The sequence below is a fragment of the Aspergillus ochraceoroseus genome, assembly GCF_002846915.1.
Source record: "Aspergillus ochraceoroseus IBT 24754 chromosome Unknown P175scaffold_2, whole genome shotgun sequence".
In the NCBI taxonomy this organism is placed as follows: Eukaryota; Fungi; Ascomycota; class Eurotiomycetes; order Eurotiales; family Aspergillaceae; genus Aspergillus; species Aspergillus ochraceoroseus.
Window position 1 is genome coordinate 4,172,382 of NW_024468477.1, and position 27,742 is coordinate 4,200,123.

General features: G+C 50.6%; 14 protein-coding genes across 14 annotated transcripts; 4 read left to right on the top strand and 10 right to left on the bottom strand.

The window, feature by feature from the left end:
* Window positions 1-483: 483 nt before the first annotated feature.
* On the bottom strand, window positions 484-2,385 carry P175DRAFT_0500164 (putative isoamyl alcohol oxidase). The gene has a single exon (XM_040896895.1). It carries the CDS (start codon window positions 2,355-2,357, stop codon window positions 624-626), a length of 1,734 nt encoding a protein of 577 aa, XP_040754992.1. The 5' UTR covers window positions 2,358-2,385; the 3' UTR covers window positions 484-623.
* Window positions 2,386-2,633: 248 nt separating this feature from the next.
* P175DRAFT_0530736 (uncharacterized protein) lies at window positions 2,634-3,013 on the bottom strand (the record flags this gene model as incomplete). Its single annotated transcript, XM_040899812.1, has 2 exons — window positions 2,634-2,805; window positions 2,874-3,013. The coding sequence occupies 2 exons, from the start codon at window positions 3,011-3,013 to the stop codon at window positions 2,634-2,636; spliced, it is 312 nt and encodes a 103-aa protein (XP_040754993.1).
* Window positions 3,014-3,375: 362 nt separating this feature from the next.
* P175DRAFT_0500166 (uncharacterized protein) lies at window positions 3,376-4,963 on the top strand. Its single transcript, XM_040896896.1, has 4 exons — window positions 3,376-3,815; window positions 3,887-3,954; window positions 4,018-4,462; window positions 4,513-4,963. The coding sequence occupies exons 1-4, from the start codon at window positions 3,764-3,766 to the stop codon at window positions 4,869-4,871; spliced, it is 924 nt and encodes a 307-aa protein (XP_040754994.1). The 5' UTR covers window positions 3,376-3,763; the 3' UTR covers window positions 4,872-4,963.
* Window positions 4,964-5,380: 417 nt separating this feature from the next.
* On the top strand, window positions 5,381-5,697 carry P175DRAFT_0530738 (uncharacterized protein; the record flags this gene model as incomplete). The annotated part of the gene is made up of 2 exons (XM_040899813.1): window positions 5,381-5,509; window positions 5,611-5,697. The coding sequence occupies 2 exons, from the start codon at window positions 5,381-5,383 to the stop codon at window positions 5,695-5,697; spliced, it is 216 nt and encodes a 71-aa protein (XP_040754995.1).
* Window positions 5,610-7,240, bottom strand: P175DRAFT_0522573 (alpha-L-arabinofuranosidase B; the record flags this gene model as incomplete). The annotated part of the gene is made up of 1 exon (XM_040899267.1): window positions 5,610-7,240. One exon carries the CDS (start codon window positions 7,238-7,240, stop codon window positions 5,720-5,722), a length of 1,521 nt encoding a protein of 506 aa, XP_040754996.1. The 3' UTR covers window positions 5,610-5,719.
* A 509-nt stretch (window positions 7,241-7,749) lies between these two features.
* On the bottom strand, window positions 7,750-9,782 carry P175DRAFT_0178826 (uncharacterized protein). The gene is made up of 2 exons (XM_040892513.1): window positions 7,932-9,782; window positions 7,750-7,867 (listed from the first exon to the last, which is right to left on the bottom strand). Exon 1 carries the CDS (start codon window positions 9,616-9,618, stop codon window positions 8,137-8,139), a length of 1,482 nt encoding a protein of 493 aa, XP_040754997.1. The 5' UTR covers window positions 9,619-9,782; the 3' UTR covers window positions 7,750-7,867; window positions 7,932-8,136.
* Window positions 9,783-10,241: 459 nt separating this feature from the next.
* P175DRAFT_0178828 (uncharacterized protein) lies at window positions 10,242-10,572 on the bottom strand. Its single transcript, XM_040892514.1, has one exon. It carries the CDS (start codon window positions 10,484-10,486, stop codon window positions 10,289-10,291), a length of 198 nt encoding a protein of 65 aa, XP_040754998.1. The 5' UTR covers window positions 10,487-10,572; the 3' UTR covers window positions 10,242-10,288.
* Window positions 10,573-10,856: 284 nt separating this feature from the next.
* On the top strand, window positions 10,857-12,058 carry P175DRAFT_0500168 (GPI anchored serine-threonine rich family protein). Its single transcript, XM_040896897.1, has one exon. The coding sequence runs from the start codon at window positions 10,970-10,972 to the stop codon at window positions 11,723-11,725; it is 756 nt and encodes a 251-aa protein (XP_040754999.1). The 5' UTR covers window positions 10,857-10,969; the 3' UTR covers window positions 11,726-12,058.
* A 677-nt stretch (window positions 12,059-12,735) lies between these two features.
* Window positions 12,736-15,077, top strand: P175DRAFT_0476143 (S53 family peptidase). Its single transcript, XM_040895264.1, has 5 exons — window positions 12,736-13,763; window positions 13,837-13,978; window positions 14,034-14,127; window positions 14,224-14,527; window positions 14,594-15,077. Exons 1-5 carry the CDS (start codon window positions 12,877-12,879, stop codon window positions 14,943-14,945), a joined length of 1,779 nt encoding a protein of 592 aa, XP_040755000.1. The 5' UTR covers window positions 12,736-12,876; the 3' UTR covers window positions 14,946-15,077.
* A 200-nt stretch (window positions 15,078-15,277) lies between these two features.
* P175DRAFT_0500171 (uncharacterized protein) lies at window positions 15,278-17,404 on the bottom strand. The gene is made up of 4 exons (XM_040896898.1): window positions 17,093-17,404; window positions 16,760-17,030; window positions 16,353-16,701; window positions 15,278-16,294 (listed from the first exon to the last, which is right to left on the bottom strand). Exons 1-4 carry the CDS (start codon window positions 17,344-17,346, stop codon window positions 15,363-15,365), a joined length of 1,806 nt encoding a protein of 601 aa, XP_040755001.1. The 5' UTR covers window positions 17,347-17,404; the 3' UTR covers window positions 15,278-15,362.
* A 1,882-nt stretch (window positions 17,405-19,286) lies between these two features.
* Window positions 19,287-20,500, bottom strand: P175DRAFT_0433060 (uncharacterized protein; the record flags this gene model as incomplete). The annotated part of the gene is made up of 6 exons (XM_040893577.1): window positions 19,287-19,495; window positions 19,550-19,620; window positions 19,686-20,059; window positions 20,115-20,182; window positions 20,242-20,278; window positions 20,336-20,500. 6 exons carry the CDS (start codon window positions 20,498-20,500, stop codon window positions 19,287-19,289), a joined length of 924 nt encoding a protein of 307 aa, XP_040755002.1.
* Window positions 20,501-21,403: 903 nt separating this feature from the next.
* On the bottom strand, window positions 21,404-22,910 carry P175DRAFT_0500172 (uncharacterized protein). The gene has a single exon (XM_040896899.1). The coding sequence runs from the start codon at window positions 22,873-22,875 to the stop codon at window positions 21,475-21,477; it is 1,401 nt and encodes a 466-aa protein (XP_040755003.1). The 5' UTR covers window positions 22,876-22,910; the 3' UTR covers window positions 21,404-21,474.
* A 598-nt stretch (window positions 22,911-23,508) lies between these two features.
* P175DRAFT_0522579 (putative glutamine-serine-proline rich protein) lies at window positions 23,509-24,887 on the bottom strand. Its single transcript, XM_040899268.1, has 2 exons — window positions 24,852-24,887; window positions 23,509-24,775 (listed from the first exon to the last, which is right to left on the bottom strand). The coding sequence occupies exon 2, from the start codon at window positions 24,599-24,601 to the stop codon at window positions 23,786-23,788; it is 816 nt and encodes a 271-aa protein (XP_040755004.1). The 5' UTR covers window positions 24,602-24,775; window positions 24,852-24,887; the 3' UTR covers window positions 23,509-23,785.
* A 545-nt stretch (window positions 24,888-25,432) lies between these two features.
* On the bottom strand, window positions 25,433-27,633 carry P175DRAFT_0508259 (flavin-containing monooxygenase; the record flags this gene model as incomplete). Its single annotated transcript, XM_040898330.1, has 7 exons — window positions 25,433-25,502; window positions 25,558-25,783; window positions 25,832-26,780; window positions 26,938-27,087; window positions 27,148-27,224; window positions 27,289-27,462; window positions 27,579-27,633. The coding sequence occupies 7 exons, from the start codon at window positions 27,631-27,633 to the stop codon at window positions 25,433-25,435; spliced, it is 1,701 nt and encodes a 566-aa protein (XP_040755005.1).
* Between the last annotated feature and the right edge of the window lie 109 nt (window positions 27,634-27,742).

A 27,742-nucleotide genomic window follows, 5' to 3' on the forward strand; every position in this document is an offset into this window, starting at 1 on the left:
AGGCTTCGGGCTGACAGCTTCGTTCCTGTATTTCTGGTGGCCGAGCATTGGACCTCGTCGTAGACCCAGAGACTAATATCATAAACCGGGGTAACGGTTAGTCTCTTCCCGAACGACATGGGGACGACACTATCGGGGATGAGCCCTTCAACCGGATCGCGGGTACATTGATTGCGCCAGTGCGTCTCTTTTGGCGATATGAATTGTTGCCATTTCGAAGCCATCGAAAAGTGGTGACACTGACTGGCAGTAAATAACCTCCTCGCCAGCGGCAGGGCCGTAGCGACAGAAATATACAGGACTAGCTTCGGGATTATGTAGAAGTGGTCAAGGAAAGTATTCCAGTACCCCTTCGGGCAGAAACATCATGCTCTATCGAGTATACATGAAGTAAAATGGGACTGGACAGCAGTTCCATATCAGGGATCGGTGACCCTCGTACAGCTTGTTGTTACTGGATCCAAGAAGAAAAACAAGATCTACCAGAGCTGTTAGGGCGGTTAGGACTGGTTAACTGATCTTGTTGATTAATGTCTAACTCTTATATACCTTCCCCGAAGCTTCGTCGATGTGGTTTTACTATGTACACAGAAATCTATACTTTACAGTGGCTTTTCTTTTTCTCACGCAAAGGCTGAAAAGCACGAACTAGCGGCCGTCGTCTCTTCCCATCCAATGCACTTCCAGCAGCTCAGTAACCCACTGGGGTCATATTTGTTCTTGATCTGAACCAGCGCGTCATAGTTTTCACCCCACCATGCATCCTGCCAGTCCTCGGTGAAAGCATTTGCCTCGTTACTATAGGCGCCACTTCCGGGCGTAATTTGCTCCAAGGTGGCCGTCATATTCTGGAGGGCAGCGATCTTCGCCTTGCGGGTGGTGAGGGTGCTGTTCCAGGCCCAGGCAGCGCCGGAGCCAAGCTCCCACACAGCCTGCCGCCAGGCGGGTGTCGCCGAGGTGGAGTTTGCGGTGTAGTTGTAGAGGACGGGGCCAACGACCGGGATATACGGGCTCGCGCCCTGTTTGTGGAGCAGAGCGAAGAAGTCCATGAGACTGGCGCGGCCGGACGCGGTTTCAAACACGGAGGCCGGCACGAGACGGCTGCCGGCAAAGTGGGTGACGCCAACGCTGACGGCGCTGGACGTCACGTATTTCGTGTAGAAGGCGTACCACGAGGCAAACTGCTCGACGACGGCAGAGCCACCCTGGCTCAGCGCGTAAGCGGCGGCGGTCGCAACGGAGGCCTTGGCTTGCGTGAGGTTGAGCAGCGGGGAGACGTTGACCAGGGTATTTCCGGTGATGTGCCCGCCCCAGCCTTCAGAGGCCCACTGGAGGGTGTTGTTGACGACGATATCCATGAAGGGGAGGACGTTATCGGAGGTCGCGGGGAACTTGATGCTGGCGGCGACGAAGCTGATTTGGGGCTCCACACGATGGGTACTTTCGAGCACAACACCGAAGGTGCCGCCACCACCACCGCGAAGGGCCCAAAAGAGATCCTGGTGCTGGCATTCGTTGGCGATGCGGAGCTGGCCGTCAGGGGTGACGACCTTGTACTCCACGACGCGGTCGACGCCGAGGCCATACACGGGGGACAGGATGGAGTGGCCGCCCATCTGGACCCAGCCACCGGAGAGGCCAACGGTCGGGGAGTAGCCACCGAGGATGGTGACGTTGTAAGAGTCGGCAAAGGCGTAGGCTTCGGCGAAATTGACCCCAGCGCCAACGGTGATGGCGTTATAGCTCTTGTTGGTACAGCAACCAGCGGGGGCAAAGGTAGCGCTGTAGCTCATGGACTGCAGATTGCGCATCCAGAGGTTCAGCGTGCCTTTCCCGCTGCTGCGACCTAGGTAATCGTGTCCGCTGTTTTTGATGGACAGAGGCACTCCGGAGCAGTTGGAGAACGCGAAGGCCGCGATGACATCGGAGGCTGTCTTCACCTCGAGGTAGTACAAGGGCATGTTGCCCTGGTTGCATGTGGTGCCAACATATGCCAGCGTATCGGTCGGATTGGAGCTGTCCAGCAGGCACTGATCGAGAGGATCGGACGCACACATCTCATCCTGGTTGTTCATGTAGCCATTGGGCGAGTTCGCGCGCAGGTAAGGGTCAGTGTAATTGCTCTGGATGCGCTCGCAGGCGGCCTCGTCAACTGCGACCGTGGTGCCATTGTAGTTGGAGAAGCAGGGCAACGAGAAGGGAGTCAACGGCCGGATGCGACCCTGGAGGGTGGAATTGAAGCTCTCGACAGTGCAAGCATTCACCGTCGTAGCAGAAGACGTACAGTTGGCGGAAGCAGCAAGAAGCTGCGCGGCCACAAGGGCCAGTGACCTCTTCTTCAATCGCAAAGACACCATTGTGTCAGTCAAGTGCGGCGAATCTAAAGAGCAGGGCTGCAGAAGGAGAAGATCGCTGCCCTTTCAGTCAATTTATGTGCATGAACCCGAGGGCTAGAGAAGGCGCACTCCCTTTAGCTGCACACTGAGTCGTGCCACATTCTCTCCAATCTCCGGCATGGAGCATCCATCACCAATAGTGACCGTTGCAGACGGGGAACATTCCGGCGAATACCCGGTTACCCGTATATCAGCCCGGAACAAGAGATAAAGGGAGGAATTTAGATCCACTCGGGCTCAATTAAGTTCTATGGTCTCTCCAATAGCTCCAAGTATTCGCAGCCATTCGGGGACTAGTATGGGATCGACAGTCCAAACGATGGAATAACCAGCTCCACAGTGGACCAGAGTGGATGTAGAGGATAGCTTGGGATGACGGACGGTCTCCGGATATGAAGATGTTGGCCAACTATATTGCTTCGTCCTGACAGTGTTGCTCCTCGTGGCAATCTTCATTGGGGGGCGCCGGTGTCTTACATAGATGGGCCCGTTAAAGCGAGGATGTAGTAGGTAAACGCTACGGAGTAGTACATCGCTACATCAAGCTGGTAGGAAGGAATGTACCGAGTATGTGGACAATCACTCAACGGCTGGGAGCGTCGTGATGATCGAGCCATCGCTTCCCGTATGGGAAGATCGTGAAGAGAGATCCATTGAACGGAATTCAGAGCATGGACTAAAATTATATGAACCCGAAACCGATATCGACCTTTAAGATACCACTGGCACTAGGATTCCTCGCTTCCACGCAGAAATCACAGTTCACTAGCGCCCCTTGGTCATCTTCTTTTAGCCCCTAACCGATTATTCTCGTGCGATGTCGTCGCGAGATTCGATGAATCCTCCGTGCATTCGGGGGTTGACCGTTGAGTACTAGTCCCATACGCCCATGGTCGAGTTAAGATTCCCACTTCGGGTATGACAAAGCTGAGGGCCTACCGAACCGAGTCGAAAACTTTGTTCTCGTCAATGGGGAAGAGTGGGAACTGACAAGACGTCGAAGATTGAGAGAATGTGGGTGTCACTGGTGTCCCTATTCAAACCCTTATGTACTGGATGGCTTTGCCCCCTTCTCCTTTTCCAGAAACTTTCTTATTCTCTTTGTAAAATCTCAAGGGCCAGACAGACATACGACCTATTCTTATAATCCTCAATGATTCGGTTCTTGGACAGGAACCTCCGTTCTGTTATCCTGAGCATGCGCAATGATGGACCCGGAGCACCGGCAACACTTGGAGAATAAGTATTGGGAGAATACGCTGATCATCGTAGCTGCTGTGGGAGCTGCAGTGGCTACTCTGTCCTATGCCCTAAGGCTCTTTGCACGATATATTTCGTCTAGTCGTCTCAGACTCGACGATGCGTTGATGGGCATTGGGTTGGTTCTCTCCTACTGCGCCACGGCTTTTGTTATCTACAGTCAGTAATTGGATGCTCTCTCTCTCTCTCTCTCTCATGTGTGTACTATCAGCTTGTCTGATTCGACACAGCTGCCGTTAATGGCGTTGGGATCTCGGGCAAAAATCTGCCAGCGCTGGAGCTTCAACGCCTTCAGTTTGTATGTTTCCGTCTCTCACTTCGCGGCGCGCCATCGCCTGACTCTAATGACATCTCTACATAGGGCTCGTGGATGATCCAGAAATTCTGGGCGCCTTCCATGGCGTTCGTGAAGACCTCCATCATCGTTTTCCTGCAGCGTATCCTCGGCACCCTTCCGACCTTTCGTGTGATATCAAATTGGCTGATCGTCTTCATCACCTTATGGGCCGTCGCGGCGCTGCTCGTGAACATCTTCCAGTGCAACCCCGTTCAATTTTATTACGATAAATCACTGCATGGCCACTGTATGAAGGGGCAGACGGTCTTCTTCATCACGATGGGCTCGATTGCATTGGTGGAAGATGTCGTAATCCTCGCGCTGCCGGTCCCGGTCATTTGGGGACTGCAAATTGCTGTGCGCCAGAAAATCGCCGTGACGCTTGTCTTTTCGCTTGGTGGACTGGTGTGCATCTTCAGTCTGATGCGTCTGATTGAATTCCGAAATTTCATCCTCACAGATCTCGCATGTCAGCATAATCCACCCTAATTCGAGATCTCCCACACTGACTCCCACCAGCATCTAGTGCCAAAGAATCCATCTGGACCATCCTCGAGCTAGATGTGGCCATTATCTGCGGTTGTCTCCCGATCATGAAACCCCTTATTCAGGGCTTACTGGGGAAGGTCAAAAGCAGTGCTTCCAGAGGTCGCTCCCACCCTTCCTCCGCCACCAAGCTCTACTTCCAATCAACCACCCCTCAAAGTGATGGATTCCTGAAAATGGCGGACGGAATTGAGGGGAGCAAAACGACTGAGGTGCGTGCGGGTTCTAGTCAGGGTTCAGAGATCGAATTGCAGGGCATTGCGGTGCATACCGTTATTGAACAGGATGTCGAGCAACAACCGCAGATCACGACCACGCAGGGTTGGCCGTGATGATATTCTGTTTTATTTCTTCCCCAGGATATCCTAGAATCTCGGTTCACTATACAGATAATAAAGAAATGAAATGAGAGTGTGTAGTGAATAACTACTCATTGATGTACTAAACACATATCCAGGGCTGCTTTGGTTGATGTTAACCACCAGCATCTGTACCCTAGAGAGCCATACCTCGGATACTAGTTAACACGTCTTTGGTTTAGCTTTTCCCCTTCTGGAGAAAAGGGCTTTTCTTGTAGAAATCATGATTGGATTTGATCGAGGTCGCTGAGGTGACAGCGAAGATGAAGTGTACTCTGATAAGCTGTATACTTTTGGAATTTCAGGGACGCCAGACTTTTGCCGGCTGACACCACTTGGTCGAATACCTGGCCAGGGATACGAATTTGCCTTGGCCTCGAATAGATACCGGAAACTTGAAAGTGTTTAGACCGCAGCAGTGTCATCGGATTTCTTTCCTGTTTTGCTTTCCCCCCTGGAGAAAAAAATCCTACTGTTGAACCATGTGGGTCATGTTAGAGGCGATATTGAAAGCCATTGCCGGTGGAGCTGGAGCAGCACACCCGGAAGACAATTCGACAGGAGCTCGGCGAGAAAACTCAGAGTACATTGCTATCTACCCAGCAGTGACTGTAGGTTCTCTTTAGTTGTGGCCCTAGAACCACTCCTGCTCTGATCTACCTATACACATACTGGTTGAGGTATATGACCTAGAAAGATTAAATCTCTACAGCTAGACCTCTGCACACAGTCTGCGCCGTCCTGCATCGACCACACTCTAACCGCTGTAGTTCAGGGGCAGAGTTCGCCCTCCGTGTAGTACCTGGACATTGGGCCGGAACTCAAGCGAAGCCGGCACTGATCACCCAGCTCACATCGTCGTTGAAGGAGGCGGCAGCATCGAACGTGTGAATACCGCTGTTGCTCGCAACGTAGAGTACATTGTTGTAATGACGGAAGTAGCGGGTGGGATAGCTCCAGGATCGGATGGAGTTCCCCTGGCCGTTGAGGCCTGCCTGTGGGCAGAACGTGGCGTCTTCGTAAAACTGCTTGGTACCATCGTTAGCGTTGAGCAGAAGCGCAAAGTTATAGTGCCGTATATAGCTGCCGGGGGTGTCGTTGGACTCGAACGAGAAGCAGCCACTGTTACCAAGGCCGGCGCGAACCGTCCAGCTAGCCTGCTGTTGGAGGGCAGTCGTGCTGGAGGACGAGACCACCTGGGTGTTGATGGTAGAGCCGTTGTGCGCGATGTAGCGCGTCGTGCAGCACGATGTGGTGGCCCGCAGCGAGATCGAGGAACCGACGGTGAGTGCTGGCCCGCTAGTTAACGACGTGATGGCGTATTTGGCGGCTAAGACGTCCGCCTGAACTGAGTCCTCGGTGGCATCGGAGGGATAGCCCGAGGTCATCACGCCTTCGTAGAATGTGCCCTGGGCGCCATTGCTGTTGTCACCGCCGATACCCAGAACGATGGCGCCCTCCTTGCTCATCGGGTTGTAGCCAGACACGCTTGGGCGCGCGCCACTGTAGTACGACAACAGCGCGCCCGATGTCGCATCGGCACCGCGGATTGCCCACTGGTTCGGCCCCCCCTTGACCACCGCCGTGATGAACCGGTAGGAAATTGAAGGGTCCCCAGCGTTAGTGCCCGCACTCGAGCCAGAGAACAGGCCGTTCTCCAGATCCGCCATGACCCAAGGGCCGCTTCCGGAGCCAGTGCCCCAGACGGTATTGTCGCCAAAGTAGATGGCCTCCATGTGGCCGTTACCGGTATCGTGGCTGTTAGTCTCGGCATTGCCGTAGTCGAAGCAGCAGGCACCGTTGTAGTGGGTCCCATCGAGGACCGCGTACATGCCCTCCGCCGCGTCATCTGTAGCGGTACCGTTGGCCGCGTTGTTGCGGTATCCAGTGCCGGGCGAGATAAAGACCCCGTACGCCTTCTGCCCGTTCAGCGTCACGGGTGCGCCAATGGCGCTGGCAAGGTTGTCGTAGCCATTGGATTCCGGCCCGTCAAAGCCGCCAGGTGGAGCCTGGGTGAGGTGATTGCCGCGGCCAGACTGGTCATAAATGATCGTGATGAGGCAGGTCGTGCCGGCACAAAACGAGTCCTGGGCGGCGGCATTGGCAACCCCGCCAGCGGAAAGCGGCACGATAGTGGTCGTGGTACCGTCAGAGCCGCGCTGTACCTGGTAGAGTGGCCCGGCGTAGGTGCTGTACAGGGCGCGAGTGGTGCTGTGCGCGGCGACGCAGGGCGTGCCGCCGGAGGAGTAGAGATCGCATGGCCCAGCGGCGACAAGGGAGCCCATGGCAAACAGGACTAGGGCAAGTGCCCGGGCATGTTCAAGGTTCAGTTGTGAGTACATTTCGCATCAACCTTAGTAGGGGAATGAAATGGCACAGGATTTGAAGCCATGCAGGTATGTCGCCTGGCTTCGATAGTATTATTTATTTATTTGTTCAGATACCTACTTCCCAGATCAAAGGCAGCATGTCAGAATACTCAATTAGGAGGAATTTCCTCCAATAGTTGTATAGAGGACCCTGTCTGATTTCCTCATGTGGTCGACCTTTATTATACAGGGTTCATTTAGAATGGCCATTCAAACAGTGCTATTCTACTCCGGCATTGCATGAACAACGCCTTGTGACAGGTAAGGCTGCTTCTTGCAAGCATCAGAGGTGGAACAAAACATTCCGTCTAGCTCATACTAGTAAATCTCCACCGGAGCAGGGCCCAAAGGGTCCTTAGTGTAACGTAAGATGTAACTAAAACCACAGCTGGCCAAAAGAAAAGCCGGAGTTTCGATTCCCTGGAAACTTGGACGAATTTGTTACCGACTGAGCCCTGTGTCACTGAACTGCCTCATCCAGGTACTCTGAATTGTGTAGAAGCAATCTGGGAACAGAGGAAAACGGCGGCTTGTACGGTATCGGTGGTCTTTTATAGACTGGAGACGACGCATGGGTTCGATTAACCAATGGAATATGATCTTACTGATGTTAGTTACTTCAGTATATGGCTCGGGGCATGAACCCTTTTTATATTTATTATACCTTTGGGCTGGTCGGATAGACAGGGCTTTTGTTTCCCATATCCTGCTGCATTTGAACATTATCAACAGAGACTGAGGTATATCCTTGGGGACTTATTGGCCTCTAGTGGGTTGACAGCGTTACAAGAAGGGCAGTTCTCAATCATTTAAGAATAACACTACCTATGACCGAAGATTCGATCCCATAAGAGTCAGAGTCCAGTACACTATATGACTTGGATATAAACCCGGTCATAGCGAGTCAATGGGAACTTCCCATCGTCGGTTCCTTGCAGGATGATCGAGATCGTTTCGTGGATCTTCGTGTCAGTCGGGATGGTCACAGTTGCCCAGTTGTGATCGTGTTGGGTTACCCTCACCATGCCCGGGTACGTGCCCTCCTCGAAGTACTGCCACCAGGATCGAGTAACGTGGTCGCCATCCGGATCGTGAACCGCGCTGGTCAGCGTTACGGTCTCCCCAGGACGTCCTGTTACACTGCTGCTATTCAGGATCTCCACTGAGGGCGCGTGGTTTCCGTCATGGTACTCCGGCGTGACTGTCCATTGCATGCGAGCCGCAAAATCGTTCTGGACGGCAGCTATCCAGCGGTTCGTAGTGTAGGACTTGACTTCGGTGCCAGTCTGGTTCTTCTCGCTATCAACCATCACCCACAGATTCGCCAATGTGGTGTTGCTCCGCGTGGCCCGACCACCCCAGCCCCCGAGGTTCGGGTTAGCTGGGTCCTGGATGCCAGTGGTTAACAAGGGGTTGAAAACCACGTTGTCGCCCTCTGAGAGGAAGTCGTACGGGCCGAGTGGCTTGCACCACCCAGAAGCTGCTTGAGTGAGATTGCCGAAAGTATCAAAGGGGTCGCCTGGCATGTGCTGGCCGTCGAGCCAGGAACGGTAGAGCTTCCCGTACGGTCCCATTTCAATGAAGGACTGAATCCAGGAACCACTAAAATACTTGAGATCGTCGGGCAGCCCACGGACGTTGCCGTGACCCAGATTGCAGTTGTAGCCCCAGGTCGCGTAGCCAATCGACATATCCAGAACGCGTACCTGTGGCCACCTCGGCGAGATGTAATCTGCGTACGTGTCGTCTTGGAAGCCGCTGGCCATGATGACCGCTTTGCGGGAGACAGTATCCTTCATCTGCACCCACTGCTGCGAGCTGGAGTACTGCTCCTCGATTGACTTCAACGCACGGGCGATGGTGTTGGTCCCCCCCCACGCCTGCAAGTAGAGCGGCCGCGGGTCCTCATTCAATAGGAGAGACCGGATGAGATCAGAGCCGTCCGTATCATGATCCATCTCGCCCTCGAGGTTGATGTTGCCGATGTGGACCAGGGACAAAAGGTCCTCCGCCGTGGGGTAAAACGGATCATGGCGGCGCAGGTTCGGGTACACCTGTGCGTACGCCTTGAGGACTATATCCTGGATGGTCCGCGTGCCAGTCCAGCGGAACCCCGTGTGGTTACCATCGCCGGCCCAGTGATAGCGGCTAGAGCTATAGATGATTCCCTGTGTATCGAGCTCATTCGTGTAAAGTAGGTATCGAATCAGCGAGGCTAAGTCGTCCTGCTCCATGTCAGTCGTGACAACTGTACGCAGCCTTGCCGAGCCACTGGTAAAATGTCCTGTAGTGACGGGAAGTGCGGTGGCCAGCAGGCCAGTCGCAATCAGACAGTGGGCAGGGAATCGCATGTTAGATGGGTTGATTGATCTCAACCGATTCTCCAAAAAGTCTTCCGCTGGATAGTACTTCCTCGGGGGTGCGCTCTCGGCCAGTTCAGCTCTCCTTTATAGTCGTAGAACTGCCACAGTTGGGCGCCTAGGGACTGTCTTATGGGGGGGGTTTTTTTAACCCCTTTCAAGGTAGCAGGGTCTGTAGTTTAGTCTGTATTGGGATACTTTCAGCATTGCATGATTAACAAGCACTGTCACCAACTTCCTAGCCATGTGCAGGGGATCCTGCGGGGTTTTAGTCTTGGTTGATTCAGGAATCATCATGAACATACACACGAACGTAGGGGCGTACCTTGAAAACGGCGCTGAGACTGGCTTGTGATATGGTGTCCGAGTAGATGAACGGCCACCAGAATGCAGCTAGTTAGTAAAACATTGTCTCTGGCTATACCGGGATACCCTCCTCCATCAGCCCATTCATTTGCTCTCCCATGGGCTATTCATGCCGATCGTATTCTCCTTCCAATGTGTAAACGTCCAAGGGTGATATATGGAATCAATCAGGCATACCTCCTTTCAGCCCAACGCATCATTACATACGACTCCATTGACAATTGTTTATTGATCCCCAGGATTCTCTATGCGTTCTGATTCCAAGAATTTATTTCGCTATCTTCGCGGCGGGTCTTTACCCTCTATCAGTTACTATGAGCCCTTTGCTCTGGTATTTCTTTCCCCGTGGCTCATAGTTCAGCCACTCGATGGATCCTTCTACAATTACACAACAAATAAATCTGACAGTCGAAGGCAAGAATATTAGAAGGATCCTTTTCATCTTGGATGTCGTCCGTAGAATCCAAACACCTGCATCACAACGGCTGCCCATGAGACAAGGCCCACTTGATGTGAACTACCTCGAGTCTGTAATGTAAATGTCTCGGTCTTAGACATGCTCAGCCTATGGTAAGAAGATGCTTTCCAGGAACGAATAGAATTCATAATTACACGTGCCACTCGTTCGTTCTTTAGTCGGAGTCCAAGGCACTAGTTAAATGGGAGGCGCATCGACGCTCTATACAGAACCAATTAGAGACTTCGTGGCGGGCAATAATTTCCGGGAAAGCGTCCAGGGCAGAACCCCTTAATCCCAAGAGATCCAACCGAAAATTAGTACATATAGTAGTTCCTGAGCATGGTTCCCAGTGGTCGATCTCAACAATTCATTGCTACTGACCCAAGTCATTCGTTCATTGACCCTCGTATCATTACCATCACTCGTTTGGGTTGGTCGAAAGCTCCTCCGTCCAGAGCTATCCATTCATTTCAATATCCTGCCCTTCTTCAATAGAAGGAAACAATCATGATCAAAATGCGCGCATTCATTCCCCTGGCAATCTTGCTGAATTCCCTGGCGGCTGCTATCAGCATCACCGAGCCCGGCCTGAATGCGACTTACGCAGCTGGATCCACGGTCACTGTCAACTGGACCACCGTTGACACAGATCCCTCGTACTTCAGTCTCTATCTCTGGAACTTTGTGTCATGGCCTCCATCATATCTTGCTCTGGCTACCAATATCCCTACGTCGGATGGATCCTACTCGGTGCAAATTCCCTGTGACACCAACCCTGAATGGGGATATCAGATCAGCGCGATTAACGGCACCAATATTTACATCATCTACGCCCAGGGAGCGCATTTTACTGTGAATAAGTCTCTCGACGGCAGTCGCTGTGTGGACACAGTCTCCTCGCCTTCGGTTTCTACCTGCCGCGCCAGCACCGCAGTGTCGACCGTATATGTGACGGTAAGCCCTACCGATTCCAGCTCCAGTCATCCTCCCCTCGCTCCCTCGAGCGCGTATCTTCATCCCACCCCAGCGCTTCCTCCTCCGTCACCCACCACTGCTACTTCTTCCAAATACACGAAGCCTGGAATTGTGCCTAAAACTATTGGTTGGTCCTCAGACTACTCCCACCCTGTGACCCTGGACAAGGTTCCGACTCCGACCGCCCCCGGGCCTACTGCTACACTTGAAGCCGTCAGCAGGACGAAGCGAGTCCGTGTCACCACTATCACGACGACTATTGGCGTGGTTGCTACTGCAGGATGTGCTTTCCACTAAGAATCCAGGTAGGGCTTTCCCCAGTACCTGACGGTTGCTGTGATCCGTACCAACTACTAGCCATAGTCAAGACATAGGGTGGATCAGGGTCAATATATATGGATATATATATCTAGTCTGGATATCTTGACAGTCTATAGGTGGTCTAAACTCCTAATCCTTTACTCTCTCCCCAGTCCTCCTAGTAATGTTCCCATGGTGGGACAGTAGCACCGAACCCGGGGCGATAAATATACCCTTATTATATATTATTATTTATAAAAGGGGTGGCCAACTGGGACTACTCTGGACTAAATCACTAGTTCCCTAAGTAGCTTGTACGGTAATTAACGGAGTTAAAGCTATCTATATATGTCCCGTTAGTCCACTATATGCATAGCCAATAGTCCAATGCTGTTCAAGACAAACCCGGATAAGAAGTAGATCAAGGTTAAGACGTCTTACTTTATCTCCGTACCCGACTGCGTTGGCTTAAACTTATTCCCTAGACACTGCCTAGGTCATAATATAGCCCTCTCATTCCTCTTTACCGAGTCAACACCTGATGATAGCGCTTCGTTTGCAGAGGGGAGACCCTGGACGGTGTACAAATCATGAGTGGGACTATACCTGCCGCACTTATCAGGTAGAAGTGGTCTTATTTGTCCTGAATGAGAAATGGCCCACCTATGCAAGAGAATACATAGAAAGGGTGCATTCATCCTTAATGGCGTCCTTTGCGAGATTTCTAGTCGACGGCTTAATAGATATTGGGAAAGATAAGCCTTTTAGTACGGAGTAAGAGAACTGCTATTCTGAATTCACTTCCCCTATAAATTAATGTCGCATACGGATTCTGCATGGGATCCAGATCCAGCCGGACCTCAGAGAAAGAATAGCATCCGGCAATTTCTATTCGATAGGTTAATTTCCCGCGCGGGTTATCTTCTATTCACCAACCGGAGGACTGGGGTTATTGTCGGCTTCACTGCCTGCTTGTTTCCTTTGGAGAGATAACCGGATGTCACCCTGCAAAATCCTATTGTTGTGCTCCAGATGGTAAAACTCGGCCCAGCAGAGATAAATATGGCCAGAAAGGACTATTATCTCCTGTTTTCTTCTTCTTCTGCATTCCCTTAGAACCTACACTAGCAAGGTTATTCGGGTTCATCATGCTCCCCTCCCATCTGTACGGAGGGCTTCTATGCTCTCTAGCCGCTGCTACCGAGGCTCTCGTTCACGAGAAACTGGCCGCGGTGCCAAATGGCTGGTCTTACATCCAGAATGCGGCTGGTGAGAACTCGATCCTCCTGTCTATCGCCCTGGCCCGCACCAACCTGGAGCAGCTGGAGTCCATTTTACTGGCCCGCGCTACCCCCGGTCAAGCCCAGTATGGCCAGTGGATGGAGCAGTCCGAAATTGAATCCCAGTTCCCCCTGGTCAGTGACGAGTCGGTTGTCAACTGGCTGAAGGAGGCCGGTGTCACCCAAATCGCTCGCCAAGGGGGACTGGTAAACTTTGCTACCGATGTGAACACGGCGAATAAGCTCCTCAACACCACGTTTGCTGTGTATCAGAATGGCGCCATTGCCAGGGTGCGCACCACGCAGTACTCGATTCCTGACGAGCTCCGCGACTCCGTCGATCTAATTTCTCCTACGGTTTTCTTTGGCAAAGAGCAAGGGGAGGTCTATTTAACTCCCTTGCCACGCGAAGCCTCGAACAACAGCTCGGGCTCCTCGTCCTGCACCAATGTCATCACCCCAGACTGCTTGAAGGGCATGTACAACTACGGGGACTATACGCCCAGTGTCTCATCCGGCAGTCGAATTGGATTTGGAAGCTTCCTGAACCAGTCGGCATCCTACTCGGATCTAGCTGTGTTCGAGAAATTATTCGGCATTCCATCGCAGAACTTTACTGTGGAGCTGTTTGATGGTGGAATCGATGACCAGAACCCCAACACGGCTTCTCTCGGCGAGGCCAACCTGGATGTACAGAATATTGTGGCTGTCAGTCATCCTCTCCCTGTGCATGAGTACATCACGGGTGGATCGCCGTATGTACTGCCCTCAGGAACTACCATTCCCTCACATTGTATGAGTAGAATACTAATTACCTCGCGGTTCTAGGCCCTTCATTCCGAATGTGGATGAACCCACTGCGGCTGACAATCAAAACGAACCCTATCTGCCCTACTATGAGCATTTGCTCTCGAAGCCTAATTCGGAGTTACCCCAGGTCATTTCCAACTCTTATGGCGACGATGAGCAGGTTTGTATTCTTCATTCCTTGGAGATTCAAGCCCAGATCAGCTAAGACATGCCAGACGGTCCCTGAGTACTATGCCCGCCGCGTTTGCAATTTGATTGGTTTGATGGGCTTGCGCGGTATTACAATTCTCGAATCATCCGGTGATACAGGTAGAGCATTCCATTCTTTTCTTTGGTTTTGATTCCATTTAAAACTGGAAGCGTCACCAGTCACAACGTAACAGGCGTGCTAACAATGGCAACAAGGCATCGGCGCCGGTTGTCTCGCCAACGATGGCTCCAACAAGCCCCAATTCACCCCCCAGTTCCCGGGAACCTGTCCCTTCATCACAGCCGTTGGAGGCACTCAGTCCTACGGTCCCGAGATCGCCTGGAACTCTAGTTCCGGCGGGTTTAGTAACTACTTCCCTCGCGCCTGGTACCAGGAAGATGCAGTTGAGGACTATCTAAAAAAGCACATCACCAAGGACACCAAAGAATACTACTCGCAGTACACCAACTTTAAAGGCAGAGGATTCCCTGATGTTGCTACGCACAGTTTCTATCCTCCGTATGGCCCCGCTTGTTTTTTTTCTCCCCCTCCTGACAAATGAATCCATCTCCTAATGATGACTAGATACGAAGTCATCTACTACGGAAAACGCTATGGATCCGGTGGTACCTCTGCCGCCAGTCCCGTTTTCGCGGGTATTGTCGGGATGCTGAATGATGCTCGATTGAAGGCAGGGCGGCCGACTTTGGGCTTCTTAAACCCACTGCTCTATGCCATTAACTATGAAGGCTTCAATGATATCACTGCCGGTAGCTCCGTGGGCTGTGATGGCACCAACCCCCAAAGTGGAGACAAGGTGGTGGGCGGAGGTATCATCCCTTATGCTCATTGGAATGCCACCGAAGGCTGGGATCCTGTTACAGGTATTGGTATTCCGGATTTTGAGCGGTTGAAAGCGATTGTATTATCACTCTAAATATCCGATACTCTCATCTATCCAGATATTAGACGCAGACATTGTGGTGGACAAAAGAAACTATGCGGTCGGATATAGCTAGCCGTGCCAAAATAGAATACTTTATAGCTGCAGCTACTAAATGATATCCACGTTAGTATGATTTGGTATATCGAGTGCGGTTTCATTAGGGCTCTCAATATCAAGCTAGACATTTCGGGGATAATAAATCAATCTTTGGGCTACGATTCAAACTATACATAAGTTGCGTTCTTAATACCATCTAATCCGGGGGGGGGGGGGCTCTTTGCTCTTACAGTATACAATGTTTTAATCAGCACCTGATTTTTGGGCATCGCCATACCGTTGATAAATTACAAATATTAGGGGAAGATTATCTGCCTATCGCAATTGTCCGACTTGAATTCGTCCGTCCTCTTAGAACACCGTACCTGCCACCTGCGGAACCTTCTTCAGGTCGATGTTCCGGATCATCATGGTCCAGATAAACGCGAGCCCCATGATACCGGTTCCCACCGCGAGCATTCTTGTCTGAGCATAGCCGTAGGCGTGCTGGATGGCCAATCTGGTGGGGGTTCCCACCGCATACTTTAGCTGGGTATCGATATCCTCGTAGATCATGTCGAAATCCCACATGGCAGACTCGGGGAGATACATTTGCAAAGCATTGGGATATGTGTTCTGCCAGATAGCACTGGAGATAGTAGCACCCATACTGTCCCCGATGGTACCGACGACATTAAGAAGAGCCAGCACACTCGCAACGTGCTGATGGTCGACGGCAGCCAAGATTGATAGCTGCTCAACGAGAATGAAAACACTTCCACCGATGGAAATAAAGATCTGGCACATCACCTGGTACCCAACAGATTGGTCAGGTCGCCGGAAGTAGATCATCAAGCCCTGGGCGAAGATATACAGTGGAACAGCAATCCACAGCGTCCACTTGAAACGACCAGTCCATCGGATCAAAGCACCAACAATCAGGAGCAACACCCCAGATACCACGTCAAACGTGTTAGTGACGTATCCAGCGTCAGCTACACTCAAGTCGTTCACCACCATCAGGAAGGATGAGAAGTAGTTATTCCAACAGTAGTAGCAGAGCTGATATGTGGCATCCAACAGGCATGCACCGATGACCGTCCGGTTGTATAGAAAGCTGAATTGGAACATGGGCTTGGGGGCCATGAATACTTCCCAGAAAATGAAGACGAAGAGCAGGACAAATCCAACCACAAGCATAGCAATGATGTAAGGAGTCTGCCAGCTGCTGGGGGCGCTGCCGGCGATATCGAACGGGAGGAAAAATAGAACAAGGCCGGCAGAGAAGAGGACGACACCGACAACTATCGAAGGTCAGTTTTTTTTTTTTTTTTTTTTTTTGGTATGGGCCATGTTTCGTACCATCCAACTCGATTATATAGAACCAAATGCTCTGAAATATGTTCCGGCCACTTTTTTCTTTAACCACACGGCCAGCCTTTTCAGCCTTGCGAATATTATACTTCAAAACACCGTACAGAGGGGCTGCCACAATGGGAAATATGATTGAGAAAATGCCAAAGGGCCAGCGCATGCCAATACCATGGGGACCGATGGCATCATCCGCTGCCTTTGGCCCTGCGAACGCTGTGATAATATACGGGGAGGACGTAAAGGCGTAGGCCAGGCCTCGACTTCTCAACATAGAGGTATCCGCTGTAATCACATCCACACAATATGTCATACCTCCAAACCCGAGGGAGTAAAAAACCTAGGAAGCCTATCAGCGTCTATGGGGCTTTGAGGGGCTCTTGTTAGGGCAATCTTACATAGGCAGCACAGAAGGTGGCAAGGTTATTGCATCCAGCCATCATGATCAAACCTACAGTAGCGCAAATTGTCATGAAAAGGAAGCCCTCCGCTCGGCCCCACAGATCCATGATTTTTGCAAGGGGGATATAGCAAGCCGCTGTAATGGCATCTGCGACGATGTAGATGGTGTTCAAGAGCGAGTGAGATTCCCAATCACTGGTGATGAAGGGGATCAGACTACTCAGGATCGCGCTTTGAAAGGCGTTCGTGAAGTAGAGCATCCAAATGCTGAAGTTCAGATACGTACGTTAGGTTAATTCATGAGGCCGGCAGGAACGAACGGAACGTACTTCAAAAACACTGCGATAAGCGCCCACTTGGACCAGGTTTGGGTCATAGCCTCCATATGGCTAACACCGGGTTGGAGCTCTTCAGCCGGAGTCCCCAGCTTTGGCTCATCGCTGTTGGAGCCATTGCTTTCAGCGGCAGCGACATCAGTAGCAGGGCCCTGTTTGGTCTCCTCAGCCGTGGTAGTGTCAATCTGAGTAGTAGTAGTAGTAGTAGTGTCGGTAGTCTGCCGACGAAAGATGGATCGAATCCCCATTGTCGTTTGAGATCCAAAGCAGATGAGGGATATATATCAAGCAGGTAAAGAAAAAAAAAAAAAAAAAAACAGAAAGGCTGGCAGCGTTTCAGGAAAACTTTCTACCTTTATATAAGTCATGGCTCTAGCTGGTGCCACTGGCATACCCGATGTGTAAGTTTCCTACATCGGAGATTTCTCACACAGGACTCCAGAGGATCCGGCCAAGAGAGAGAAGCAAACGAAGACTTTCCAAGAGTTATTAGTGCCGCGCAAGCCGAGAAGCAATAACAACACTAGACGTGACGGCTATTGGTTCAGAGCCTCGGAATTGACCCACGGACGGCCACGATCTGATAACTTTACTCGCTATCTGATTCTCACCTTTGCGGGGCGGAGACTGACCACCATGGCAGGGGGAAAAAAAAAAATAGTCCCCCTCTCGATCACCGTGAAGACCCGAGAGTGATTGAAGTCCATGGTCAATCATTGGTGAACTGGTACAGAATCACGACCCACGCTCGGATCCTGCTTCCACTTGAAGACTGGGCCCGTTCAACCTACAAGGAGAAAGTCGTGAAATGAAATCAGGATACTACTGCCGTGGCCTTGCCTATTATTGGTTCCATATGCGCACTAATAAGGCCAAGTCCTCCGTCGGCCGCCCGGTTTCGACCAGGGATGAGGCCATCTGATTAGATTGCATGTCTCAGTCGGCGTTTTGTCGACATTGTGGCCCACCTTGGGCTCCTGAAATTCGGAAAGTGAGGGTAAGGCCTGTCCCGGTGAGGCAAGAGAGCTCAGGAATTTCTTCCAGTAAAGGCCCCTACACGTCGTGGAGCGCACAGGTAGAAATCAACCGCCATAATTGTAGACTATCTGACCTGTATTATTTGCTTCCAGCGTGGTAGTGAGCTACATTCATGAGCTTACTGTGTGATTGCTACGGGCTACCGGATGAATGTGGCCTGACCTAAGTTGGGTAAGTGTTTCCGTGGAATGACTTGTGGTAAAAGTTTCCGGATGGGAATCCAAGTTACGTGAAAAGCACATATTTACACCCTACTTACTGGTAATTAAAAAAGCTTTCCCCCGAGAGCCTTTCTAGGTGGAGTTCGCTTGTAATTGTGGCGTGGAAGAGCTTTCCCCAACGCTTTATATTCCTGATTACACCTTCAGAGCAACACGAAATACATCCAGCTGTAGGCGCAACAAGCCTACAAGTGAGCAGCAGGATCCATCGCATAGGATAAAGGTTTGATCCCACACAACGTGGGCACTGTTTCTGGAAGCCTATTTCGGCTACCTCTGAATTCACGAATAGGCTGTGATCCCGATTCTCGGAAAGTGGGAAGCATCAAGTCAAGAAGAACCCACCCCAGGCATTGTAGCCTTGTAGAGGAGCCAAAGACAACTAGCGAGAGAATCACAAGCAGCTTTTCTGCCGGTAAAACTTGGATGCAGTGTCATGACTCATGGCCTTGAGAATTGAGCTACTGTACTTACTGTACATATGTCCAACCAAAACGAACTACCCGAACCAATCACCAGAGCATGAAGCGCCAGCTTGAGATTGCATCACATTAGCCGGTATGGAGATTACCAGGGGAGATTGCTAGAATACCTAGTTCATGAAGTACACGAAAACTCTGCGTCTTCCCAGTAATCGTGACCACGATATGATCTACTTGATTGGTGAAAACTTTTTTTTGCATTCTTTCTTTTTCTACGATCCCGCACGGACGACCAATGTTCATGGCTTCCATGTGTAATTTAACAGGTCCTGCGCTACTTTGAGTCTTTGTTCAGCTGTAAGCGTTACTATCGTCAACGTCTTAGCAGGGGTTTTAGATCTGGGGACTTGATCGGTTATGTTCCAACCAATTCCGAAATCGAGTATATTTAAAGCCTCGGAAATTATCGTCGACATAAAGAGGGACACAATAACCATCCCGATCTCGTCATGCAACAGAGTTCCGGCACGGGGATTCCAGGCTTTTACCAGATTCGCCGCTCTCCCCCTTGTTAGAACTGGTTTTGCGCGTGCTGAGTTTGTACCAGACATGCTTATTGAATGTTGTTAAAAGCGGCCGGAGGCTAGGAAGACACGCCGCCATAATTCCTACTGCTGCTTCAATGCAAGTCCAAGCGCTAGCCGGGGTTTGGTTATCTGTTTTATACCCCCGAGTTAGGGACCTTCCAACAACGGATTCGAATACCTTACATGTCACATCGTCCCCTTCCTGAGACAGCCGAATCATTACGGCCAATCGTATCATATCGAAAATTAAAGTCCTTGAAGGGAGATTTCTTAGTTTCATCATTTGAGTGGTGGTTAGTTAGGCGGAGTCAATACGTACAGGGCACCGACCATAAAGATACCGCACAGGATAACTTTTTGGGCTTTCGCCATCTGCAAACCCCATACAATTTTCATGGGCATCACGAGGATGATAGCGTCTGTAGCGATATTAGGAATTTGCAAGCCATAGTAGAATTTCGCAAGATCAAGACAGCCTCCGACGATAGCTGGATTCCACAGCTTGTCTACCGGTATGCACACCAGGCCACCAACAAGACAGACACTGAAACACCACAAAATCACCAGAGACCCAACTAGGTTTACCGCTATTACCATGGGTTTAACTGGGAATAGGCGCTTGTAAAAGCTGAGAATTGAAAGCTTGATAAAGGTGATGCAGCCAGTGTAAAGAAATGAGCCCGCATACACAATCTGTGGATATCATCAGTCGAATTGTAGGGCTGTCATCCGGTGAAGTGGGCCATACCTCCAGATAGGTAGTGAGCCTTTCTGCTGGCACAAGCCATATATGAGTCCCAAGGCCATTATACAGCACTGCAAAAAAGCGGTTAAAGGTCTGGTTCGATGATCTCAATGAGACAAGGGTATCCCACTGCCAACGGCACCGAAGGAGCAGCCGTATTTGAAAATCTGAGAACCAAAGTTTAGCAGCTTTCATTCAAAGGATGAGGTGCATTCCGAACTCACAAGAGCCAGTATTATCAAGTGGTCATCTAAATACATCCGACTCTTTGTAATCTTTCTCGACAGAAGTCGCAGCCCAACCGCTGTCGTGGAGAGAATCAAGGCAAAGGAAATGGCGAATATAGCAAGATTTCGTCTACTATCCCGGGGATATTGTGCAGACTCCATATCGACATGTAGAATGCCGAAATAACGGGGGATACTCCGATAATTTTGATATGGGTGGCAATCTATATGGCTGTGAAAATCCCTTTGCCAATGTCAAGAAGCCCGCTGGACCCGGTAGAATTGAGGATTTTATAGCTATACATCATATCATCCTGGTTTGCCATATGCAAGAAGCCCCTTTATTCACAATGCTAGGATTCATTCAGCATGTTATTTATAACTGCCTTTTAATCGGAAACTCTACTTTAACTGACAGCTCATTTGATCTTCATGGCCCTTGCATCCGTGACACGCCTAGAAGGAAATATTCCAACTTCCTGCAACTTTCTTGATTTCTCCAAGACGATCTGTCGTGAGTGGAAGCTCCTGTTTCTCATATACCCAAGTGATCGGCTATAAGCTATTACGAATAGAATGCTAATACTCCGGACTTGCGCCAGATCAATTGACATGTAGAGTTATACATCATATTGACGCCGATTTATCGTTGAAAACATCGGACTATGCTTTCACTATCTGATATTGAGTCCGTCCAAGAAAAGATTTGCATTTGCATTTTTCTGAGTAATTTCCGTTACAGTCAATTCTACCAGTAGTTGGGATTTTTTTCCGCCCATTCTCCCTGATTACATATGTATAAACCGAACCTCTTTACTACACAAGAAAAGCTGCACAATAAAGGTTACCCCATGACCCTCGTATCAGCTACGGCATTATTTTCTTCTGCCATCCAACCACGGACCGTCGCTGCAAAGAGAAGAGGGCCTGTTGAAGCCGGTCAGGGAGCGGCCATATTGCTGTGATCATGGCGCCTACGACTCGGTGGCATATGTCCAAGGACGGGTGCAGGTCAGACATCTGTGCCTTTTACAATGCTAGGGTGGCTACTTGAGAGTTTAGCTTGTTCAGGTGAATGATGACAGTAATTATATATAGAGGCTATTCTATCCAATGAACCCATATAGGGGAGACATCTAACATTGAATGTCGAAAACAGACAAATTCAGCACCAGGGACGATGCTGTGGAACCGGCACATGTGAACGTAGTCGAGGCACCACTGGCCACAAAAGTGCCGCTAAATGTGTGCCAGGCAGACGTAGAAACGGACAGTGGGATAGACCAGGTGGTACTATCGGCGTTGCTAACTTGGCAAGTAAATGTGGTTCCAGCTGAGGGAACCGCCCATGTGTGGTAGTCGAAAGACATTGTATATTGCTGTCCGGCCACAGTGTCGATTGTCTGGGAAAGAGAAAACGATCCGGCCCCCGGACCGTAGATAAGGAGGCAATAAGGACTAACGCCACAGTTACTGTTGTACATTTGATTAAACGTGCCGGTGACGGTTTTGGTCCAGGGAGGCAGGGTCAAGCTCTGGAAAACCGGGTTTTGGATCAGATTGACGCCGCATGTTGCGGTTGGAGTAGCCGTGACGGTGACCGTTACGGCCTCCGTCACAGTTGCCGATTCATTGTCAGTGATTGTGGCGGTTGCGGTCTCGGTCAGCGTGATATCCACCGTCTGGTCGACAGTCGTACTAACTGTCGTCTGAATCGTGGTGGTCGCCGTAATGGTCTCGGTGGATGACACCGTGATGACCGTGATGACATCCGTCGTAGCTGTATGGAAGATAGTATCTACGACCACGCTGGTGATTGCCGCAGTATCGGTTTCCGTCACTGTGGTTGGAATGACAACGGTTCGGGTCTGTGTGGGCTGAGGAATTGTTACCGTGGTAGATACCGTTGAGACCGGTAGGCATGAGCATGCTTCCTGCAGGTCTTGGACACTATACTGTCGCAATGGTTCTGGGACGTCCTTGCTATCTCTCTTGGCTGAATTCGAGGTAGCCTGCGCTGTTACTGTCACAGTCGCCGTGGTGTATACAGTGGAAGTATTGATATCGGTTATGACCACCGTATCCGTGGTTGTGGCCAACACGGTGTTGGTAAAGGTTTGGGTCGCGGTCAGGGTTGTGGTCTTCACATCTGTGAGTTGCGTAGTCACGTCCACAGTTTGAACGGCAATTGAAGAACTTGTATCTGTCACGGTAATGCCAATGGACTTGGAGACAGTGACCGGCGTGGTTACGTATTTCTGAACTGTGCGCGTAAATGTGTGATAAATGGTATCCACGGTAGTCGAAGGGTGGACGAGTTCGGTGACGATCACAGTAACGGGGGCAATGGATTCATCCTCGGGGTCCAACTGCTGACAGAATTCCCTGATATCTGGAATTTCCAGCATCAAATCCACCAGGGAGCTCTGTAGCTCGCAGATATCGTCGACAGGGCAAACATCGGCATCGATATCAGCTCTCACAACGGTGCTGAGACCGAGCAGCCCAATTCCCAGTATCGGGAGATATACACGCATTGTCTAGGTCCGAAAAAAAAAAAAAAAAAAAAAAACGGGAACGTTTTAACGGCAAGTGAATGTGATTAGAGGTAAAGAGCGACGAAGTAAAATTGCAAGAAAGAAAGACTAAAGGGAAAAAAAAAGTACAGATAAAGCAGGGAATGAGCGAAGTCGTGAGAAATTCCATCAACACTACGGAGTCCTCCGTATCCTACCTATTATTATATATCAACCACGCCTGAGGGCCCTGCTTTCGGGGGTTATCCGAGCATGTCTAAATAGGCGCAAAATAGCTTCAGCAATTATAACCAACGGAAAGGCACTGGACAACAATCAGCCCCGACTCTCCAACCTGTGAGCTAAAATCCATACACAGCAAATCAAGCCGAGCAACTATTGAACCTTCTACCAACAGAAACACTGCAATCCAAAATTAAATTTCAATCGGACTTTATTCTCACCAATAGGAAAGCGGCAGGCAAGATCCAGGTCCCAGAATGCTGCGTAGCTCGGCTATAAAGCCCCTAGACCTGACAGGGCTTGAAATGCTCCCACGGCCTAGAGCCCAAGACCAAGAGTTCATCGTTAGGGATCTCGATGACTAGAAAAGGTCCAGCTGGGGGGGGGGTTTGCTTCATTATGATTCAGATTGCTGTTCCGTGGTCTGGTGTTGAGATATTCGGGGGTTAATTCTACAGTAAAATTCCCATCCTAGAGACAAATCCCCAGGTATTAACTAGTTAAACGGGTCTTGCGGGTAGGTGGTTTGATCTCTACAATTATCCCATGAGAATAGACCCCTTAAGGAGATTTAAATAGGTACAACAGTATGTCAGTTGCATAGATTGTAAGTAATCAATACCCGGATAACCCATAGTTATATAAAGGGAGAGATACAGAATCTTCCCGTCCTTTGACCAAGCCTGCATTAGTCCAGAAACACCAGATTTCCATTCTGATTGGAGATCATCTCATCCAATCGCACCCGGTCCCGATTCCATCCCCCATAGCCGTCCGCTAATTCGGCCTCTAGTACCCTTCCTCCCTCAACCAGACGAACGTTGCGAGCGGAAGCCCGAAAGTTCCCCCCACGAACCCACTTAAAGTGACCACGCTGATTCTCCAAAACATTATTGAGCGAAATTCGCGATTCATTACGATGGCCGGAGAGTTCGCGGCAAGAAGCAGTCAATTCACAGTGGTCTCGCAGCGCAATATTCACCGAAGAGGCCGAGAAGTTCCCGTACAGCGGGGTGGCCGTTTGGCGGCGATCATGATGATCCGACGACGGGGATGAGTATGGAGGGGGATTCTGGTGGTGTTCCTTTCGTTTGATCTCGTTTTCCTGTTTCTTGTGCTTCCTGTCCTTGATGGCGTCCTCGGCTATAGAACCGGTGATAGCGCCGCCGATAGTGCCCAGAATGCCGTGGTGGACTTGGTGGCCAGCATAGCCGCCCACGGCTCCTCCTGCCACGGCTCCAAGAATGCCCCGGTTATCCGTGGATGAGACTTCAGCATTGGGAGGTGCGGTATACGGATACGGGGCTTGGGGCTGCTGGTAGGGAGGGGGTTGCTGCTGGCCAAACTGGGGCTCCCCATACGCGTATTGATATGGTGGTACTGGGGAGGACGACTGGGGATTCGGATACATAGGCTGCCCATGTGGGGGATATTGAGGGGTATAGCCAGATGCCATGGGCGGTTGATTGGGGGTGTTGTCCCCGTAATATTCGCGAGCAGTCATGGCTAACCAAAAATTCGGTATATGGGCGAGCAGGAGTAATGGGGGTTTGGAACTGATACTTTATCACAGAGATGTCCAGAAACGAGCGAATCTCAGGATTTTTTTCCCTCCTTAAATGGTAGGAGAGGGGCTGCGGCTGCCCGGATCTGAGCCCATTCCAACGGCAGGGCAGGGCTGTGTTGAGTTAGTGGCCACTAGCTTGAATACTACGATTATTGATCCAATGAGATATCTCGTGGCGGTGCCTTACAAGTTTTTTATATTATGGCGGTGCTGCTTCTCCAAGATTGCCTTTACAAAGTTCGTGTTAGCCTGGAGCCCAATGAATCATCCTATATCCAGTTTGCATGAGGCGGAGTGATGATGCCGCCAATCGCTGCTTCGGATATCAATGACTGCGGTGGCCCAATCGCTAAGCCTCTAGACTCTCCAGGGCTCACTATTTTGAGTTTCAAATGTTAACACGCCCAAGACCGCTTGAGGTACCCTCTATTCGTAATGGTAACGGATGTATGACCATGGTCCCGGACGCACACGACATCCTGGTTTTATCGAGAATCTAAAGTAGCAGGTGTACATGGAACGGCAGCAGCAGTAGCACTGGCCTCTACCCTGATTTAATTCTATAAATAAAGTCTACATTGACCTGGATTATGGGCCAGCCGGAAAAGTACTCTCATAACCCTATCCTTGTACATACAGCCGAGGTTACAAGACTCTTTCTCCTTTTTAGCTAAACAGTGTATAGAAGACGTTGATTTTCCTAGATAGACGAGATGGCCTGTATGTTATAAAGAGACGATTGAAAGATTTCCATCTAGGCAAATTCCTTCATGTTCTCCCCGGGTTTACCGTTGAATTGGGATTGAGTGCATTGATGTCTCCGCCCATCGCTTTGAACCTAGGGCGTGTCAGTGCAATGGCCAGTACTACTGGGGGGTATGGTTAGAACGAACCATATGGGATCAATGTTTTCCAAACAGAGATGGGGGGAAACGTCTGCTTTCTTTCCTCCTTCGCGGTCCAGGATGGTCCAACCCATCCCAAGATGAGCCCAGGGATTGCTATCAAAGTACCGAATCTCAAAGTCTTCATACCGCGGACGATCGACCACCTGCTGATAATGCAGGGAGGACCCGGGCCATATAGCATTGACACGTCCTGTTTCGTTGTTTTTATACCCTGCAACCAGTTAGCCTGTCGTAGCGATAACCATAGCACGACGCTTACAGCTGCGACAATCGTCCTTCCACACAGTATGCTTCACCCATTCCTGTACATGATCGTTGAATTGATCGGTGATATCCTGCCTTGGTGCAAAACTGCGGATGTTTTCATTTTGCATCTTCTTCAGGAATTGGATTGCATACTCTGATACCGAGTGTAGCGGCGCCATGACGCTGCCATTTTGGATGGGCCAAGAAGGCCCAATGAAGGTGATGTAGTTGGGCATCCCCGGAACTGCTAGGCCAAGGTAAGCCTCGGGACATTTGTCCCATTTGTCTCGCAGGTCGATGCCATGTTGGCCGATGATGGGGAAATGTGGACGATACGTGTTGTCGAATCCCGTTGCACAGACAATGGTGTCGACCTTTCGCTCTACACCATCCGCACCAACCACTCCTTCCTCGGTGCAGCGTTCAGCGGCCGTGAAATGCACACTGACGTTGGGTTGTTGAATAGCCTCCATATACGGATCACCGGGTGTGATGCGACGGCATCCGAACCCAAATGTAGGCGTGAATCCCCGGAGTAATTCCTCATCTTTGATGATATCCGCCATACGCTTGCGAAAATAGCCCGAGGCCATCTTCTGGGCCATGGAGTCGCTGTAGAAGGCCCCCCACATGCCATTCACTTCGGCCTCGATACTCTTTGCATGCTCTACCAAGGTCTTTGGGTTCTTACGGAACTCAGCGCACTCGTCGTTGCTGTATACCCTTGCTTGCGTCCCGTTGTTGCCAGCCAACACACCAAACCAGACTCCGGTTCGCACAAACACGTCCAAATGCGCGGTATGAGGTTGCATACCTGGGACGGCCTGCACAGAGGAAGCACCCGATCCAATGACCGCGACCCGATCATCCTTCCACTGTTGCTCTCTATAGTCATCTGGCCAGCCAGCTGTATGGATCACCCGGCCCTGGAATCGATCATGCAATCCCGGGATATCGGGCCACTAGATGAGATGAGTGAGCAATCTCCGATCATATCTAGGGGTTACTATAGATAGGTACCTTGGGATTGCTTAACACCCCACATGCATTGAGTAATACATGGCAGTAGTCATCGAACTCTTGAGGTTGCTGCCCTGGCTCTTGTCGACGAAGACGCACTTTCCATTGGCCTTTCTCGTCATCCCAGCGACACTCTATCACCTCCGTATGAAACTGCATGTATTTGCGCAAATCAAACACGGTGCACACCTTATCCAGATAACTCCATATATCGGGCGCGTAGGAAAAATATCGGGGCCAATCTGGATACTTCACTTGACGGTCAGCTTTCGCGAAGCCTCCACGGGGTTGTTAAGCGAGAAGACGGACCAAAGCAAATCGATATGTATAGGCATGGCTGGGAACGTCACATCCCGCATTTGGGTATCGATTCTTCAACCAGGTACCTGTACCGTCACTCCTTTAGGCACGGGCAAAGAACAGGACCGAGGGGAGGATGGTCTGACCCACCTCCGATATCGTGGTCCTTCTCATATACAACATGTTCCATGTTTTGGCACTCTTTCTGCATTTGGTATGCCATGAGAATCCCAGAGAATCCTGCTCCGATAGTAATTATCCGGAGGCGGCGGTTTTCTGGGTCCATCCATGTTGTTTTCTGGGGAATCGAGTACCCTGAAGCTCCTGGTAGAGAGTAGTCCACCTTGGTGGCGCTGCCATCGGCGTGTCTATTCGTGTTTAATACCATATCAGCAGCTCACTTTTGCTTTTCCTGTTCGCTATCTAACTGCTTTCCGTACCCCATCTCTCTAACCCTCCCGCTTCCTTTCTTTGTACTTTAAAGCAGGGAGGCATTCCTTGATCTGACGCAGCTCGGCGAGCGACAACCCCCCCCCCCCCCCCCAATAGCTCGTAATCCGAAACTAAGAAGCTCGGCAACAAAGTGCGGAGTTAGGCTTTTGGA